Source organism: Danio rerio, chromosome 18 (genome assembly GCF_052040795.2).
Source record: "Danio rerio strain M-AB ecotype USA chromosome 18, GRCz13ab, whole genome shotgun sequence".
Lineage (NCBI taxonomy): Eukaryota > Metazoa > Chordata > Actinopteri > Cypriniformes > Danionidae > Danio > Danio rerio.
The window spans coordinates 49,044,747-49,062,797 of NC_141038.1; the positions used below are offsets into that span (position 1 = coordinate 49,044,747).

The 18,051-nt window shown below is 36.5% G+C and overlaps 3 protein-coding genes across 4 annotated transcripts in view; all 3 read left to right on the top strand.

Annotated features, from left to right (window-relative positions):
* depdc7a (DEP domain containing 7, paralog a) overlaps nt 1-18,051 on the top strand; it is a 152,357-nt gene that overhangs the window by 56,441 nt on the left and 77,865 nt on the right. The gene's annotated exons all lie outside the window — the stretch shown is intronic.
* LOC606627 (uncharacterized) lies at nt 1,714-6,508 on the top strand. Its single transcript, XM_087293573.1, has 4 exons — nt 1,714-1,985; nt 2,406-2,442; nt 3,852-5,126; nt 6,261-6,508. The coding sequence occupies exons 1-4, from the start codon at nt 1,846-1,848 to the stop codon at nt 6,402-6,404; spliced, it is 1,596 nt and encodes a 531-aa protein (XP_087149699.1). The 5' UTR covers nt 1,714-1,845; the 3' UTR covers nt 6,405-6,508.
* LOC141375069 (uncharacterized) lies at nt 11,895-16,816 on the top strand. Of its 2 annotated transcripts, XR_015515303.1 has the most exons (5): nt 11,895-12,166; nt 12,596-12,632; nt 14,170-14,355; nt 14,586-15,444; nt 16,569-16,816. XR_015515303.1 is itself a non-coding variant. In XM_087293571.1 (4 exons), exons 1-4 carry the CDS (start codon nt 12,027-12,029, stop codon nt 16,710-16,712), a joined length of 1,596 nt encoding a protein of 531 aa, XP_087149697.1. In that variant the 5' UTR covers nt 11,895-12,026; the 3' UTR covers nt 16,713-16,816. The 2 variants fall into 2 exon arrangements, 1 of the variants encoding a protein (XP_087149697.1); XM_087293571.1 differs by having other exon boundaries at nt 14,170-15,444.

The following is an 18,051-nucleotide window of genomic DNA, read 5'->3' on the forward strand; positions in this document are numbered from 1 at the left end:
TTTATTAGAACTATTTAGGCTAAGAATACTTTTACTCACTATTATATAATTTACTTATATTTATATTATAATTTACGTATTTATATTTAATCATTATTATATAATTTACAAATTTCAGTATTTTTAAAGCCTTTTTTCAAAGTAATTTCAATAAAAGTATAAATAATTGCAACAATTCTATTGCAAAAATGCTTTAAAATACAGACATTTGTAAATTATATAATAATAAGTAAATATAAATACGTAGATTATCATATAAATATAAGTACATTTCTTTAATGAGTGATTCTGTATATATTTTTGGCTATTTGTTTATTTATTTATTCATTTATTTTTATTTATTAGACTCTCATTATTCAAGCATGATTTTTTCTTTTATTTATTTTTTTACTAAAGAAAGAAGCACATTTCTTATTTTCAATTAATCTAAGTAAGTTAATTAAAAGTTTTATTTCACATAAGAAGTCTATAAAATAAAATAAAAAAATTAAGAAATCTCTGTTTGTAAAAGAACAAATTTTCAGCAAGTATAAGATTGTTCACAGTGGCTTCTAACGACTTTTTTTGGTTTTCAAAATAACAAAAAACATCCTTAAGGTGCAAATTACCACTCATATTAACCTTGGAAAAGTAATATAAAATCATTCCAAAACGATGATAATGGAGGATGAAACCTGCAAAACAATATATAAATAAATAAATATGCAAATAATTAAATTAATGAATTAATCCACACATTCCAGCATAAATAAATATATAAATAGTGTGGGCATATGAAAAATGTTATAAATTACACGCATGCTGGGGGAATAAGAAAATGGAAACTGAAAGTAGATTCTTCCCCATTTACACCTCACTATTAATTATTTATATATTTATTTATGCAGGAATTAGATTTATGTATACATTCATTTATTCATTCATTTTCTTGTCGGCTTTGTCCCTTCATCCATGCGTGGATGTTTCCCAGGGATGGTTTGTGGCTGTAGGGGCATCTGCTGCATAAAAACTTGCTGGATGAGTTGGCGGTTCATTCCGCTGTGGCGACCCCAGATTAATGAAGGGACTAAGCCGGCAAAAAATGAATAAATGAATATTTATTTATTTATTTATTTATTTATTTATTTGCATATTTATTTATTTCTAGTTTTATTTATACAGGAATTTTTGTATTTATTTATTCATTTATTTATTAATTTGCGTATTTATTTATTTATTGTTTTATTTATGCAGGAATTTGAGGATTTATTTACTCATTTATTTCTATACTTGCTTATTTTTGTTTTTTTATTTATGCAGGGATTTGAGAATTTATTATCTGATTTTTTTCTATATTTACATTTTTATTTATTTATTTATTTGTGTTTTTTTTTTTTTTTTTTTTTTTTTTGCTTGTTTTTGCAGGTTTCGTCCTCCATAAATGACAAATGGCATGGAAAAACTAATGACAAATGTCATCAAACTCATTTTTACAAAAGGTGCAAATATTAGCAACATCACAGTACTTGGACAAGAGTGCTTTGATTACAGGGGTAAAAATTGTGCAAAATTTTAAAGTGCACCTTTTTATTTTATTAGAAATATCAAATGTATATGGTAATAACCATGTTTTCCTCCACTAAATGAACCCCAGAAAAACTTTCCTCTAGCAGTAGTTGAGTTTTGTGACGACACTAACATTCTATTAAAACTCATTACGTGTGCATGACGTGTGGCCATTTAGAACGCTGTAGAACTCGCGAATTTAGACAGACTTCTGAACATTGCAGTGAAAATCACATTACGATCATTACTCTAACGTTTTTTACTGTATCGTTACATCTGGAGTTTGATAACAAACCTACAATGGCTTGCGCTCAATCCCAACAACAAAGAGAACTGGCATTTGCAGCCCAGTTAGCTGCGAAACTTGCAGTACCACACCTGGAGGAGGACGACGGTCTTCAATCAGTCGTCGCCAACTTCATGTGGAATCTGACAGAGCAGTATGTCTATCACTTTTTTACTCTTATTACACGATAATGTACTGTTATAATAACTAGAAAACGGTCAACCGGATCCTGCATAGTTATGAAGTAAATTGAGCTAGTTTCATTTAAGAAAATTAATAGCTAACCGTGCGTTAACCTTAGCTAGTTTAGCTTGAAGTAAAAGCTATTATGGATTTGGCCATTGTCAGTAGGTTGATGTTATATAAATTAAGGAATTTGTATGATTAAATTAAATATTAAAGTTTTAAATTCATCAAGATATTGAATAAATACATATTGTTTCTTATACTGGCATTTTTTGTGCAGTGGTTGATAAGCTGATTGTTATTAATGTATAAAAATACCCATATATATTAGCTTATATACAGTAATAACTTGATTACACCTGTTATACTAACAATTGTTTGTTTTTAGGAATCTGGAGGTGGTACAGGCGTCGTTGAGCTACCCGGTAAGTCTACCTTTCCATATTATTAATTAATACATGAGTAATGTCTCTTAGATTTTGGGGATGTTCTTTGAGTTTCTGTTACTTCTTATAAGCTAGTAAGTCCTGCATGATCTGGTTAAAGACAGTTTTTTATTAAGCACAACATAGATGAAGTGGTCAACATGTAAACAAATGGCTTGTTAAATATTATGCAGGATTCATGAATGAGGTATGAAGACAAATATTGGTCAAATATATATATATATATATATATATATATATATATATATATATATATATATATATATATATATATATATATATATATATATATATGCCTGTCAGCATCATGCAAGTATTTGTGGCATAACATCCCAAGTGAAAAATTACTTTAGTAAAGTATAGTAAATACTATAGTGTTGTTGAACCATACCATGGTAAATGTGTATTATCATTATTAAACAGGTAAGTGATATTCTAAGTCAGTCTCTCTCTTTTGTATGTTACAGTGCTGTATTTATACCATAGTAATTGTAGTGTATTGAGTGTGAGATGGGACTCACATATCAGGCATGTATGGATTTTGTGTTGCTCACTCTTTGGAGAACCTTGAGTTGTTTGGTTGGCCATCTGTTTGTTTCTAATAAGTCTCCTGTTTTCCTTACTGCAGACTAGTTCAGTAAACAGAAAGAAAGTTGTAGAAAACTACATTATTGCATAATTTGTTTATATTTTTATAATTGCTGTGTCACCATAGCAACTACAAAATGACCACAGATTAATGAAAGAACTTGACTATAGTATGGTTCAAAAACACTACTATTTTCTATAAAATGCTATAGAATTTTAGGGATTACATTTGAATTAATGGATAAAGTAAATAAAAAGTAGAACTGTATATTAAATTTGATTCGATATGTGCTTAGATATGATTCCAGTGTTTATGTTTTATGTCATTAAAGGTCCTATGAAATTGTTAGTATCAGTATTGTTCGATTTTAAGATATCTATTAGCTAATGTGCTCCAAAGCTGTGACAAAATCTGTGTGTAGAAGATATAAAACAGATATAAACATGTAAGTTTGTCACTTCCACCCTAAATGGATCAACGGTTTTATTCAAGTCATTTACTTCAGTTTTTCATCAAATCTTAACCAATCAAATGCTGTCTAGTATCTGGCATGCCCCGCCTCCTTCAAGACATTCGCTTTTCATTTGATGCTCTCAACCACTCTTACTGGGAGAGGGGTGATAAAACAAAAAGCTATTGGCTGTTTTTTTTAAGGGGAGGAGCTACACTATGTCCCACCCTCTTATTGTGGTCGTTTGAGGTTACATCAAACATAGAATAGCAATGCGTATTTCATAGGACCTATCAATCTACGATAGACCTAAAAACATCTCACTGCATTGTTTTTATGTTTCCACAGTTCTACAGACACCAAATCGATCAAATGCTGACGTCTATTGTGAAGTCAGCCACCACCACCGTATCTGATTTACTGCCCAAACTGTCAGAGATAACAGGTGTGAGTCCGTCAGCAGTGGTGAACCCGACATCCTCATCCAGTGAAGACCTTTATCAGGACACATTGAGCATACCAGAGATCCTGAAGGTGGAAAAACTGCCCTTCATGCATCCCCTTGAAAGCTTTTACGGGATCACAGTGGAAAGTCTCATGGCAGACTGCAGCTTCCTGGACTCTTTAGGAGAAGTCAGTTTGCAGTCGTCTGAGCTCCCTGGAATTGTTGTGGAGCATGTTCTCCATCGGGTCAACATGGTGATGCATAACAATGTCCTGAAGGTCAACTTGGCATCATTGTCATCGTCATTCCTTTATTTCAGCCCCGATGAGTCCTGCAGTGCTATTGGAGAGTTGTTGATCAATGGAGTCATCCAAAAGCTCCGTTATTTACATCACTGCATCACTCCAGCAGCGGCCGCAACAGCAATCGGCACCGTTCTCACTTCAATTCAGGGCCAACTTCCAACTGCCCATAGACAGAGTCTATCGGTGGAGGTCACAAGCAATGTGATCGAATACATAACAGAGGATGTCATTCGCTATTGGTTAAATGATCCCATTGAGGGGTCCAAAATTTGGAAAATTGAAGACGTCCCTGTTCTGAGGCCAACATTTCAATCCACTGATTGTGGATTGTTGTTCCTGCTGACGTCAGATCAACTGTCATGCAGGCCTAAAACAAAAACAACCACTTTATTTGACTCCCTGATGACCAATCGTTGCAAGTTGCAGTGTAGCAATCACTTCACTGGCAACAGTAACGATTCCGCAGTTTCAGATCGTCTGCATCAGGGACTTGCAGATTTAATGAACTGCCTCATCAGGCGCGAGACGCTCCTTCAAGTCAGACTGACCACGAAAGAGTTTCTTCGATATTTCGTGGAGGAGCTTGTGCACAGGCTTTTTGTGTCCTCTACCTTTCCGTGTCCTTCAAATCTGCCTGAAAATACAACACTGATGTCCTTCATCATCAAAGAAGCAGACTCCGGTCTGACGGTGGTGGATCATATGACAGCGCTGGTGGTCAGTCAAGTATTTGAGCTGCTGGCAAAGAAATATCCAGTGAGCGAATCTGACGAATCTGAACCGAAAACCAAAGAGGTCTCAGTTCAGGCGGAACCACCGAAACTGACCTTCAAGGAGAAGTTGAGGAACATGAAGGAGAGAATCCTTAAAAAGGTAAGCTTAAAGGGGAGTTATTATGGGTAAATCACTCTTATAAGGGGTTTAAACATAGCTGTGTGGCAACGCACGTCATGACTTTGTCAAGTTCGATGCGATCCTGGATTAACATGTCGATTCTGAAACATAATTTTTGTCGGAAAATTTAATCCATATCTATTCCCTACTCCTAAACCCAACTATAACTGTAAATTATTCCCAAAATCAGAAGGGAATAGTAGCTGGATAACAATCATGTAGAAGTGCAGAAACCTTAACAGTAAACATATCCCTTACTTCTGATTGGCTGATTGGAATCTTCTTCAAGATCGATGTTAATCCAGGAACATATCCTACTTGCTCTGTTAAAATAGTTGGGTTAAAATACCCCAACATATAACCCAACTATAGATTATTATAGCACCTTAACAACTATGGGATATTTTATTCCAATGCATTGGGTTATTTTGATTAAATGTTATTTTTTCCATTCTGGTATTACTATCGAAGTACTACTATTATTTTCGAATTATGGCTCTGTGAATTATTGAATGTTTCTGCTGGGTCCTAAAGGCGAGAATGACAGCCGAATATCCCAAATATGTGTATCATTTTCTCGACAAAAAAACTGTTGAGGTGAACACGAAAGAAAAAGCGTTTTATCGGCTATAGAGTGCACGTTTGTATCATCAATAATTAAGAGTGCTGGTGAAACGAATATAAAAAACACGACACGGAGAGCTCATTTGATAAAACAAAAACTATATTATTGCGCTAGAGCAAACTTTTAAACTGCAAAAACAAATTACGTACGCATATAACTACAGCTGTTGTGTGTCAGTTAAACCAGTTGACTGTTGAAAGTCTAAATTTTAACTCAACTGGTTGAATTATAATATAAATAACCAAATAAAGGTTATAAATAACCCAACAAAGCACCAAATATTTAACCCAACTGATTGAGTTATTAAAAAATAACCTAGTAAAGGTTGAAAATAACTCATCAAAGCACTAAATATGTTAAACTCAACCCTTGGGTTAAATAAATAACTCAGTGTTTTTTAGTGTGAGGTATGAGTTGTACAAATTATTTGTGTTTTTTTTTACTTATTATTATTACGCTTGAATTAATTGAGTGTTATTTCTTTGCAGCTTAACAAGCCCTTCACATCCAAAAAGGGCAGCAAGAAGAAGAAGAAGGACAAGGCTGAAGCAAAGGCAGAGTCACAAAAACCCAAAAAGAAGAAGTCACTTTTTGGGATGACACTTTTCTTCTCTGTGAAAGTGAAGAGTTAATGATTTCACTCCTGCTGTGCATGAAACTGTAAATATGATTTTGATGTGTTTTATTGTCATATTTGTGTGACATCCTAATAAAAAAATGTTCAAATAAATAAAAAGACTCCCTCTATGAGTTTTGTATTTACTATATGGATATTCAGCCATTTGAGGTTGCTCTGAGGTAAAACAACAGCAGGACAGGCAGCTTAGGGGACACCAAAAACATTTTTACTACAAAAATACTCCCTTAGTAATGACCAAACCAACTTGAACATTAGATTTAGTGTCCTCCCTAATCAGATTCCCTGCTTCAAATCATTTGAATATAATGCACACACCGGCCACTTTATTAGGTACACCTTACTAGCTCCAGGTTGGACCTTCAGAGCTGCCTCAATCCTTTGTGGTATAGATTCAACAAGGTACTGGAAATATTCCTCAGAGATTTTGCTCCATATTGACAAAATATTATCACGCAGTTGCTGCAGATTTCCATGATGCGAATCTCCCGTTCCACCATCCAAAGGTGCTCTATTGGATTGAGTTCTGGTGACTGTGGAGGCCATTTGAGTACAGTAAACTCATTGTCACTTTTCAAGAAACCAGTCTGAGATGATTCACGCTTTATGTTGTGACCTATCCTGTTGGAAGTAGCCATCAGTAGATGCATACACTGTGGTCATAAAGGGATGGACATGGTCAGCAACAATACTCAGGTAGGCTGTGTGAGAGAGTGAGTGAGTGAGTGTGCATTTATATAGCGCATTTATTGTGTATGGCCATACACCCAAAGCGCTTCAAAATCATGAGGGGGGTCTCTACACACCACCACCAGTGTGCAGCATCCACTTGGATGATGCGACGGCAGCCACAGGACAACAGTGCCAGTGCGCTCACCACACACCAGCTATTGGTGGACTGGAGAGACAGTGATAGAGCCAATTCGGTGGAAAGGGATGATTGGGAGGCCATGACCATATGGGCCAATAGAGGGACTTTGGCCAGGACACCGGGGTTACACCACTGCTCTTTCACGAGAACTGCCATGGGATTTTTAATGACCACAGAGAGTCAGGACCTCGGTTTAACGTCTCATCCAAAAGACGGCGCCCACTAACAGTGTTGTGTCCCTTTCACTTTTACTGGGGCATTAGGACTCACAAAGACCTCAGGTTGAGTGCCCCCTGCTGGCCTCACTAACACCACTTCCAACAGCAACCTGGTGTTCCCTAGTGGTCTCCCATCCAGGTACTGACCAGGCTCAGCCCTGCTTGGCTTCTGTGAGTAACCGGTCTTGGGCTGCAGGGTGATATGGCTGTGGACATGATGCTCAGTTGGTACTAATAGTGTGGTGTTTCTTGATTGTGTGTGTGAGGATTGGTGTGTGTTACCTGTTTGTTGATTTATTAATGGTTAAAACTGGTTATTTAATGGTTAATATAGCCTGATAACGCATATTATGATAACATAATGAATCAATATTCAATAAGATTAATAAACAGTTATTTCCAGATGTGACGTGACGTGTTCAATCATTCATTTTCTTTTCGGCTTAGTCCCTTTATTAATCTGGGGTCTCCACAGTGGAATGAACCGCCAAATTATCCAGCACATGTTTTACGCAGCGGATGCCCTTCCAGCCGCAGCCTATCTCTGGGATGCCATCCATACACACTCATACACTACGGACAATTTAGCCAACCAAATTCTCCTGTATCACATGACTTTGGACTTGGGGAAACCGGAGCACCCGTAAGGAACCGCCAACTTATCCATCATATGTTTTACACAATGGATGCCCTTTCAACTGCAACCCAGTACTGGAAAACACCCATACACACTCATACACTACGGCCAATTTAGTTTATTTAATTCACCTATAGCGCATGTCTTTAGATTGTAGTGGAAACCGGAGCACCCAGAGGGAACTCAAGACAATGTAAGAGTTGAAATATTACAAATATTTTGATATCTTTGACAATTCAAAACATGAGCTGAAAACAGAGACTGGTGACTCCACAACCCAGCAGATGGGAATGCGGGAAAAACCCGTTCCTGCTGCATTTGCATCTGAGTCTGCTAAAGCTCGGCTTCATCCACCCCAACTCACGCATATGGTCATTTCAATGTTTGAATGTTCTAGATTAACCAAACTGACTTTAACTATCATGTTTAATATCATTTGAAATGTCTCAGTGCGATTGGTACAATGATCTCATTCTCTCAGAAATAGACATAATCAAAACAATAAATATATACCTTCAGGCATCTTTTGAAGTGTACTTAGGTGGAAAGGGCGTTAACTTCCGTCTAGGTCAACAAGTTGTTGCACGACTAACCTAGATTGGGTACTCGACCTTTGTTTGAAGATAATATTATTCTAAATTAAGTTCATATGGGAAACCATAGGCTTGGTGAAAACCAAAGTTACTATAGAGTCCAGTAGTCGAGTACATTTATATTAATGCCCTAACCTCTAATTAGAAATGATGATTGTCTTAACTCAAGGGTGTACACCTAAGCGGGACTAACCAAAAGTATTTTAGAACGAGCGGGCTGGTAGCGGCCATCTAAAGTATTAGTCAATTACCTCTGTTTAATATTCAAGACTGACTGGAGTGTGACCGTGAGGGACGCCTTCGGCCGAGGCGATTTCTCTGAACATTTATCTAAATTACATATCGATATAATCTTCTTAATGTTTTATGATTGGAGTCAGATAAAACGAGGATAAATATATTAATATTCTAAACCACCTTATATTAAAATTGGAGTCAGATATGAGCTAAGTTTAATATAAATCAACATTGTGCACTGGAAGGACCGAACAGGCATTAAACCTTCATCCACCAGTGGACACCGGCATTGGGCCAACTGGGTGGACCTTACAACAACACGAGGAGAACATGCAAACTCCGCGCAGAAATGCAAACTGATCCAACAGAGACATGAATCAGCAACTTTCTTGCTGTGAGGCAACAGTGCTAACAAATGAGCCACTGCGCCATCCTGGATGCATTCATGATAGAAAAAACTCATACACCTCTAGGTTGCCTTTTGAGGTTGATTAAATCTGAATAGAAGTGAATTTCGAGGACTTCCTATGAGGTTAAAATTGTTCAGAAAGCATTATCATTTTAAGGGGGAGAAAATTCAATTCATCTTTATTTCAATAGCGCTTTTGCAATGTAGATTGTGTCAACGCAGGTTAACATAGACGATCATAGTAAATTGAAACTGTCAGTCCAGTTTTCAGAGTTTAAGTTCAGTTCAGTGTGGTTTAATTTTCACTGCTGAAAGTCAAAACATTGAAGAGCACATCCATCGATGCGCAGCTCTAGGGTCCCAAACCATGCAAGCCAGTGGCGAGGAACAAACTTCACCAATTTGCGAGAGTGAGGAAAAAAAAAACCTAGAGGGAAACCTGGCTCAGGTGGGCACGACCATTTCTTCTATTACCAATGTCTTGTGCAGAGCTGCAGTCTAGGCACCGCTAGGCACCGATGGACGTCCATCGTGGAGAAGCTGCAGATGGGAGAGGTCACCGGCTGGTGTACAGGCTGGGCCACAGGATCAATGCGGAGACTCGTCTGTCTGTCACTGGGGTCTTACAGGAATCAGTCTCATGCTCTTCACTCCTCCAAGATCATCACAGCAGCTGCTCAGGACACGGTCTGGTCCAGGATTATGGAAACCTTGAGAATGATTAAAAAAGACTAACCAAAATGGAAAATGGTTCATAATTAATCAATTGTGGCAACAGACAGTTAACATTAGCAGTTAAAGTTAGAAAACATCTTAAATCCTTCAAAATATATCAGTACAATGAAAAGCTGGATATAATTAGTGAGTAGAAACAACTCCAGTGAAATACCAAACTAGCCTAAACAAAGAAAAAAATGTAAATATGCAACTACAACTAAAATATATAATAGATGTGCAAACATCTATTTGTAAAAGCTCTTGTACAAACTCTGTTTGTAAAAGAACAAATTTTCAGCAAGTATAAGACAGTTCACAGTGGCTTCTAATGACTTTTTTTGGTTTTCAAAATAACAAAAAACAAACTTAAGGTGCAAATTACCACTCATATTAACCTTGGAAAACTAATATAAAATCATTCCAAAACGATGATAATGGAGGATGAAACCTGCAAAACAATATATAAATAAATAAATACGCAAATAATAAATGAATGAATTAATCCACAAATTCCAGCATAAATAAATATATAAATAGTGTGGGCATATTAAAAATGTAATAAATTACACGCATGTTGGGGGAATATGAAAATGCTAAACTGATACACCGCACTATTAAATTATTTATATATTTATTTATGCAGGAATTAGATTTATGTATACATTCATTCATTCATTCATTCATTTGCTTGTCGGGTTAGTCCCTTTATTAATCTGTACCTGTACCACATGTCTTTGGACTGTTTGTGGAATTTGTGTATTTTATTTATTTATTTATAGGGCGAAGCAGTGGCGCAGTAGGTAGTGCTGTCGCCTCACAGCAAGAAGGTCGCTGGGTCGCTGGTTCGAGCCTTGGCTCAGTTGGCGTTTCTGTGTGGAGTTTGCGTGTTCTCCCTGCGTTCGCGTGGGTTTCCTCCGGGTGCTCCGGTTTCCCTCACAGTCGAAAGACATGCGGTACAGGTGAATTGGGTAGGCTAAATTGTTCGTAGTGTGTGGATGTTTCCCAGGGATGGGTTGTGGCTGCGTAAAAACTTGCTGGATGAGTTGGCGGTTTGTTCCGCTGTGGCGACCCCGGATTAATGAAGGGACTAAGCCGACAAGAAAATGAATGAATGAATATTAATTTGCATATTTATTTATCTGTAGTTTTATTTATGCAGTGTTTTTGTATTTATTTATTTATTTATTTATTAAATTGCTTATTTATTTATTTATTTATTGTATTATTTATGCAGAAATGTTTGTTTTTATTATTAATTTATTTATTAATTTGCTTATTCATTTATTTATTGTTTTATTTATGCAGGAATTTGAGGATTTATTTACTCATTTATTTCTATATTTGCTTATTTTCTATTGTTTTATTTATGCAGGAATTTGAGAATTTATATACTGATTTATTTCTATATTTGCATTTTTATTTATTTATTATTTTATTTATGCAGGGATTTGTGGATTTATTTACTCATTTATTTGTTTGTGTATTTTTTTGTTTTGTTTTTGCAGGTTTCGTCCTCCATAAATGATAAATTGCATGGAAAAACTAATGACAAATGTCATCAATCTCATTTTTACAAAAGGTGCAAATATTAGCAACATCACAGTACTTGGACAAGAGTGTTTTGATTACAGGGGTAAATATTGTGCAAAATTTTAAAGTGCACCTTTTTATTTTATTAGAAATATCAAATGTATATGGTAATAACCATGTTTTCCTCCACTGAATGAACCCCAGAAAAACTCTCCTCTAGCAGTAGTTGAGTTTTGTGACGACACTAACATTCTATTAAAACTCATGACGTGTGGCCATTTAGAACGCTGTAGAACTCGCGAATTTAGACAGACTTCTGAACATTGCAGTGAAAATCACATTACGATCATTACTCTAGCGTTTTTTACTGTATAGTTACATCTGGAGTTTGATAACAAACCTACAATGGCTTGCGCTCAATCCCAACAACAAAGAGAACTGGCATTTGCAGCCCAGTTAGCTGCGAAACTTGCAGTACCACACCTGGAGGAGGACGACGGTCTTCAATCAGTCGTCGCCAACTTCATGTGGAATCTGACGGAGCAGTATGTCTATCACTTTTTTACTCTTATTACACGATAATGTATTGTTATAATAACTATAAACCGGTCAACCGGATCCTGCATAGTTATATAGTATATGAAGTAAATTGAGCTAGTTTCATTTAAGAAAATGAATAGCTAACCGTGCGTTAACCTTAGCTAGTTTAGCTTGAAGTAAAAGCTATTATGGATTTGGCCATTGTCAGTAGGTTGATGTTATATAAATTAAGGAATTTGTATGATTCAGTTAAATATTACAGTTTTAAATTCATCAAGATATTGAATAAATACATATTGTTTCTTATACTGGCATTTTTTGTGCAGTGGTTGATAAGCTGATTGTTATTAATGTATAAAAATACCCATATATATTAGCTTATATACAGTAATAACTTGATTACACCTGTTATACTAACAATTGTTTGTTTTTAGGAATCTGGAGGTGGTACAGGCGTCGTTGAGCTACCCGGTAAGTCTACCTTTCCATATTATTAATTAATACATGAGTTATGTCTCTTAGATTTTGGGGATGTTCTTTGAGTTTCTGTTACTTCTTATAAGCTAGTAAGTCCAGCATGATCTGGTTAAAGACAGTTTTTTATTAAGCACAACATAGATGGAGTGGTCAACGTGTAAACAAATGGCTTGCTAAATATTATGCAGGATTCATGAATGAGGTATGAAGACAAATATTGGTCAAATATGTATTAAACAGTGTTTAAAAATAATATATAATAAGAAAACATTCAGCTTAAAAACTCAAGATCAGCTTAAAAACTCAAGATGATTGAAATCCAGAAATAACTAAAAGTGCAACATTAGTAGCAGGCTATTAATTCTACCACCATATTGATAAAGTTATTGTTAAAAATGATAAGGGCAAATATATATATATAATTTATATGCCTGTCAGCATCATGCAAGTATTTGTGGCATAACATCCCAAGTGAAAAATTACTATAGTAAAGTATAGTAAATACTATAGTGTTGTTGAACCATACCATGGTAAATGTGTATTATCATTATTAAACAGGTAAGTGATATTCTAAGTCAGTCTCTCTCTTTTGTATGTTACAGTGCTGTATTTATACCATAGTAATTGTAGTGTATTGAGTTTGAGATGGGACTCACATATCAGGAATGTATGGATTTTGTGTTGCCCACTCTTTGGATAACCTTGAGTTGTTTGGTTGGCCATCTGTTTGTTTCTAATAAGTCTCCTGTTTTCCTTACTGCAGACTAGTTCAGTAAACAGAAAGAAAGTTGTAGAAAACTACATTATTGCATAATTTGTTTATATTTTTATAATTGCTGTGTCACCATAGCAACTACAAAATGACCACAGATTAATGAAAGTACTTGACTATAGTATGGTTCAAAAACACTACTATTTTCTATAAAATGCTATAGAATTTTAGGGATTACATTTGAATTAATGGACAAAGTAAATAAAAAGTAGAACTGTATATTAAATTTGATTCGATATGTGCTTAGATATGATTCCAGTGTTTATGTTTTATGTCATTAAAGGTCCTATGAAATTGTTAGTATCAGTATTGTTCGATTTTAAGATATCTATTAGCTAATGTGCTCCAAAGCTGTGACAAAATCTGTGTGTAGAAGATATAAAACAGATATAAACATGTAAGTTTGTCACTTCCACCCTAAATGGATCAACGGTTTTATTCAAGTCAATTACTTCAGTTTTTCGTCAAATCTTAACCAATCAAATGCTGTCTAGTATCTGGCATGCCCCGCCTCCTTCAAGACATTCGCTTTTCATTTGATGCGCTTGTTCTCAACCACTCTCACTGGGAGAGGGGTGATAAAACAAAAAGCTATTGGCTGTTTTTTTTAAAGGGGAGGAGCTACACTATGTCCCACCCTCTTATTGTGTTTCGTTTGAGATTACATCAAACATAGAATAACAATGCGTATTTCATAGGACCTATCAATCTACGATAGACCTAAAAACATCTCACTGCATTGTTTTTATGTTTCCACAGTTCTACAGACACCAAATCGATCAAATGCTGACGTCTATTGTGAAGTCAGCCACCACCACCGTATCTGATTTACTGCCCAAACTGTCAGAGATAACAGGTGTGAGTCCGTCAGCAGTGGTGAACCCGACATCCTCATCCACTGAAGACCTTTATCAGGACACATTGAGCATACCAGAGATCCTGAAGGTGGAAAAACTGCCCTTCATGCATCCCCTTGAAAGCTTTTACGGGATCACAGTGGAAAGTCTCATGGCAGACTGCAGCTTCCTGGACTCTTTAGGAGAAGTCAGTTTGCAGTCGTCTGAGCTCCCTGGAATTGTTGTGGAGCATGTTCTCCATCGGGTCAACATGGTGATGCATAACAATGTCCTGAAGGTCAACTTGGCATCATTGTCATCGTCATTCCTTTATTTCAGCCCTGATGAGTCCTGCAGTGCTATTGGAGAGTTGTTGATCAATGGAGTCATCCAAAAGCTCCGTTATTTACATCACTGCATCACTCCAGCAGCGGCCGCAACAGCAATCGGCACCGTTCTCGCTTCAATTCAGGGCCAACTTCCAACTGCCCATAGACAGAGTCTATCGGTGGAGGTCACAAGCAATGTGATCGAATACATAACAGAGGATGTCATTCGCTATTGGTTAAATGATCCCATTGAGGGGTCCAAAATTTGGAAAAGTGAAGACGTCCCTGTTCTGAGGCCAACATTTCAATCCACTGATTGTGGATTGTTGTTCCTGCTGACGTCAGATCAACTGTCATGCAGGCCTAAAACAAAAGCAACCACTTTATTTGACTCCCTGATGACCAATCGTTGCAAGTTGCAGTGTAGCAATCACTTCACTGGCAACAGTAACGATTCCGCAGTTTCAGATCGTCTGCATCAGGGACTTGCAGATTTAATGAACTGCCTCATCAGGCGCGAGACGCTCCTTCAAGTCAGACTGACCACGAAAGAGTTTCTTCGATATTTCGTGGAGGAGCTTGTGCACAGGCTTTTTGTGTCCTCTACCTTTCCGTGTCCTTCAAATCTGCCTGAAAATACAACACCGATGTCCTTCATCATCAAAGAAGCAGACTCCGGTCTGACGGTGGTGGATCATATGACAGCGCTGGTGGTCAGTCAAGTATTTGAGCTGCTGGCAAAGAAATATCCAGTGAGCGAATCTGACGAATCTGAACCGAAAACCAAAGAGGTCTCAGTTCAGGCGGAACCACCGAAACTGACCTTCAAGGAGAAGTTGAGGAACATGAAGGAGAGAATCCTTAAAAAGGTAAGCTTAAAGGGGAGTTATTATGGGTAAATCACTCTTATAAGGGGTTTAAACACAGCTGTGTGGCAACGCACGTCATGACTTTGTCAAGTTCGATGCGATCCTGGATTAACATGTTGATTCTGAAACATAATTTTTGTTGGAAAATGTAATCCATATCTATTCCCTACTCCTAAACCCAACTATAACTGTAAATTATTCCCAAAATCAGAAGGGAATAATAGCTGGATAACAATCATGTAGAAGTGCATAAACCTGAACAGTAAACATATCCCTTAATTCTGATTGGCTGATTGGAATGTTCTTCAAGATCGATGTTAATCCAGGAACATATCCTACTTGCTCTGTTAAAATAGTTGGGTTAAAATACCCCAACATATAACCCAACAATAGATAATTAAAGCACCTTAACAACTATGGGATATTTTATTCCAATGCATTGGGTTATTTTGATTAAATGTTATTTTTTCCATTCTGGTATTACTATCGAAGTACTACTATTATTTTCGAATTATGGCTCTGTGAATTATTGAATGTTTCTGCTGGGTCCTAAAGGCGAGAATGACAGCCGAATATCCCAAATATGTGTATCATTTTCTTGACAAAAAAACTGTAGAGATGAACACGGTAGAGAAGTGTGCGTTTGTATTATCAATAATTAAGAGTGCTGGTGAAACTAATTGAAAAGACACGACACGGATAGGTAATTTGATAATAAAAATAAAAATAATATTATTACGTTAGAGCTTAAATAAACTTTACAACGGAAAAACAACATTAGGCACGCATATTAATACAGCTGTTCTGTGTCAGTTAAACCAGTTGACTGTTGAAATTCAAAATTTTAACCAAACTGGGTGAGTTATTAAATACATAACCTAATAAAGGTTAAAAATAACCCAACAAAGCATCAAATATTTAACTCAACTGGTTGAGATATTATTAAATAACCTTCTAAAGGTGTAAAATAACCCAATAAAGCACCAAATATGTTTAATGAAACCATTGGGTTAAATAAATAACTCAGTGTTTTTTAGTGTGAGGTATGAGTTATACAAATTATTTGTGTTTTTTTTTACTTATTATTATTACGCTTGAATTAATTGAGTGTTATTTCTTTGCAGCTTAACAAGCCCTTCACATCCAAAAAGGGCAGCAAGAAGAAGAAGAAGGACAAGGCTGAAGCAAAGGCAGAGTCACAAAAACCCAAAAAGAAGAAGTCACTTTTTGGGATGACACTTTTCTTCTCTGTGAAAGTGAAGAGTTAATGATTTCACTCCTGCTGTGCATGAAACTGTAAATATGATTTTGATGTGTTTTATTGTCATATTTGTGTGACATCCTAATAAAAAAATGTTCAAATAAATAAAAAGTCTCCCTCTATGAGTTTTGTATTTACTATATGGATATTCAGCCATTTGAGGTTGCTCTGAGGTAAAACAACAACAGAACAGGCAGCTTAGGGGACACCAAAACATTTTTACTACAAAAATACTCCCTTAGTAATGACCAAACCAACTTGAACATTAGATTTAGTGTCCTCCCTAATCAGATTCCCTGCTTCAAATCATTTGAATATAATGCACACACCGGCCACTTTATTAGGTACACCTTACTAGTTCCGGGTTGGACCTTCAGAGCTGCCTCAATCCTGTGTGGTATAGATTCAACAAGTTACTGGAAATATTCGTCAGAGATTTTGCTCCATATTGACAAAATATTATCACGCAGTTGCTGCAGATTTGTCGGCTGCACATCCATGATGCGAATCTCCCGTTTCATCATCCAAAGGTGCTCTATTGGATTGAGTTCTGGTGACTGTGGAGGTCATTTGAGGACAGTGAACTCATTGTCACTACCCTATTCACCTGTACCACATGTCTTTGGGACTGTGGGGGAAACCGGAGCACCCTAAATGAACCGCCAACTTATCCATCATATGTTTTACACAGTGGGTGCCCTTCCAACTGCAACTCAGTACTGGAAAACACCCATACACACTCATTCACACTCATACACTACGGCCAATTTAGTTTATTCAATTCACCTATAGCGCATGTCTTTAGATTGTAGGGGAAACGGGAGCACCCAGAGGAAACTCAAGACAACACAAGGAGAACATGCAAACTCCGCACAGAAATGCAAACTGATCCAACAGAGACGAATCAGCAACTTTCTTGCTATGAGGCAACAGTGCTAACAAATGGGCCACTGCGCCATCCTGGATGCATTCATGATAGAAAAAACTCATACACCTCTAGGTTGCCTTTTGAGGTTGATTAAATCTGAATTGAAGTGAATTTCGAGGACTTCCTATGAGGTCAAAATTGTTCAGAAAGCATTATCATTTTAAGGGGGAGAAAATTCAATTCATCTTTATTTCAATAGCGCTTTTGCAATGTAGATTGTGTCAACGCAGGTTAACATTGACGATCATAGTAAATTGAAACTGTCAGTCCAGTTTTCAGAGTTTAAGTTCAGTTCAGTGTGGTTTAATTTTCACTGCTGAAAGTCAAAACATTGAAGAGCACATCCATCGATGCGCAGCTCTAGGGTCCCGAACCATGCAAGCCAGTGGCGAGGAACAAACTTCACCAATTTGTGAGA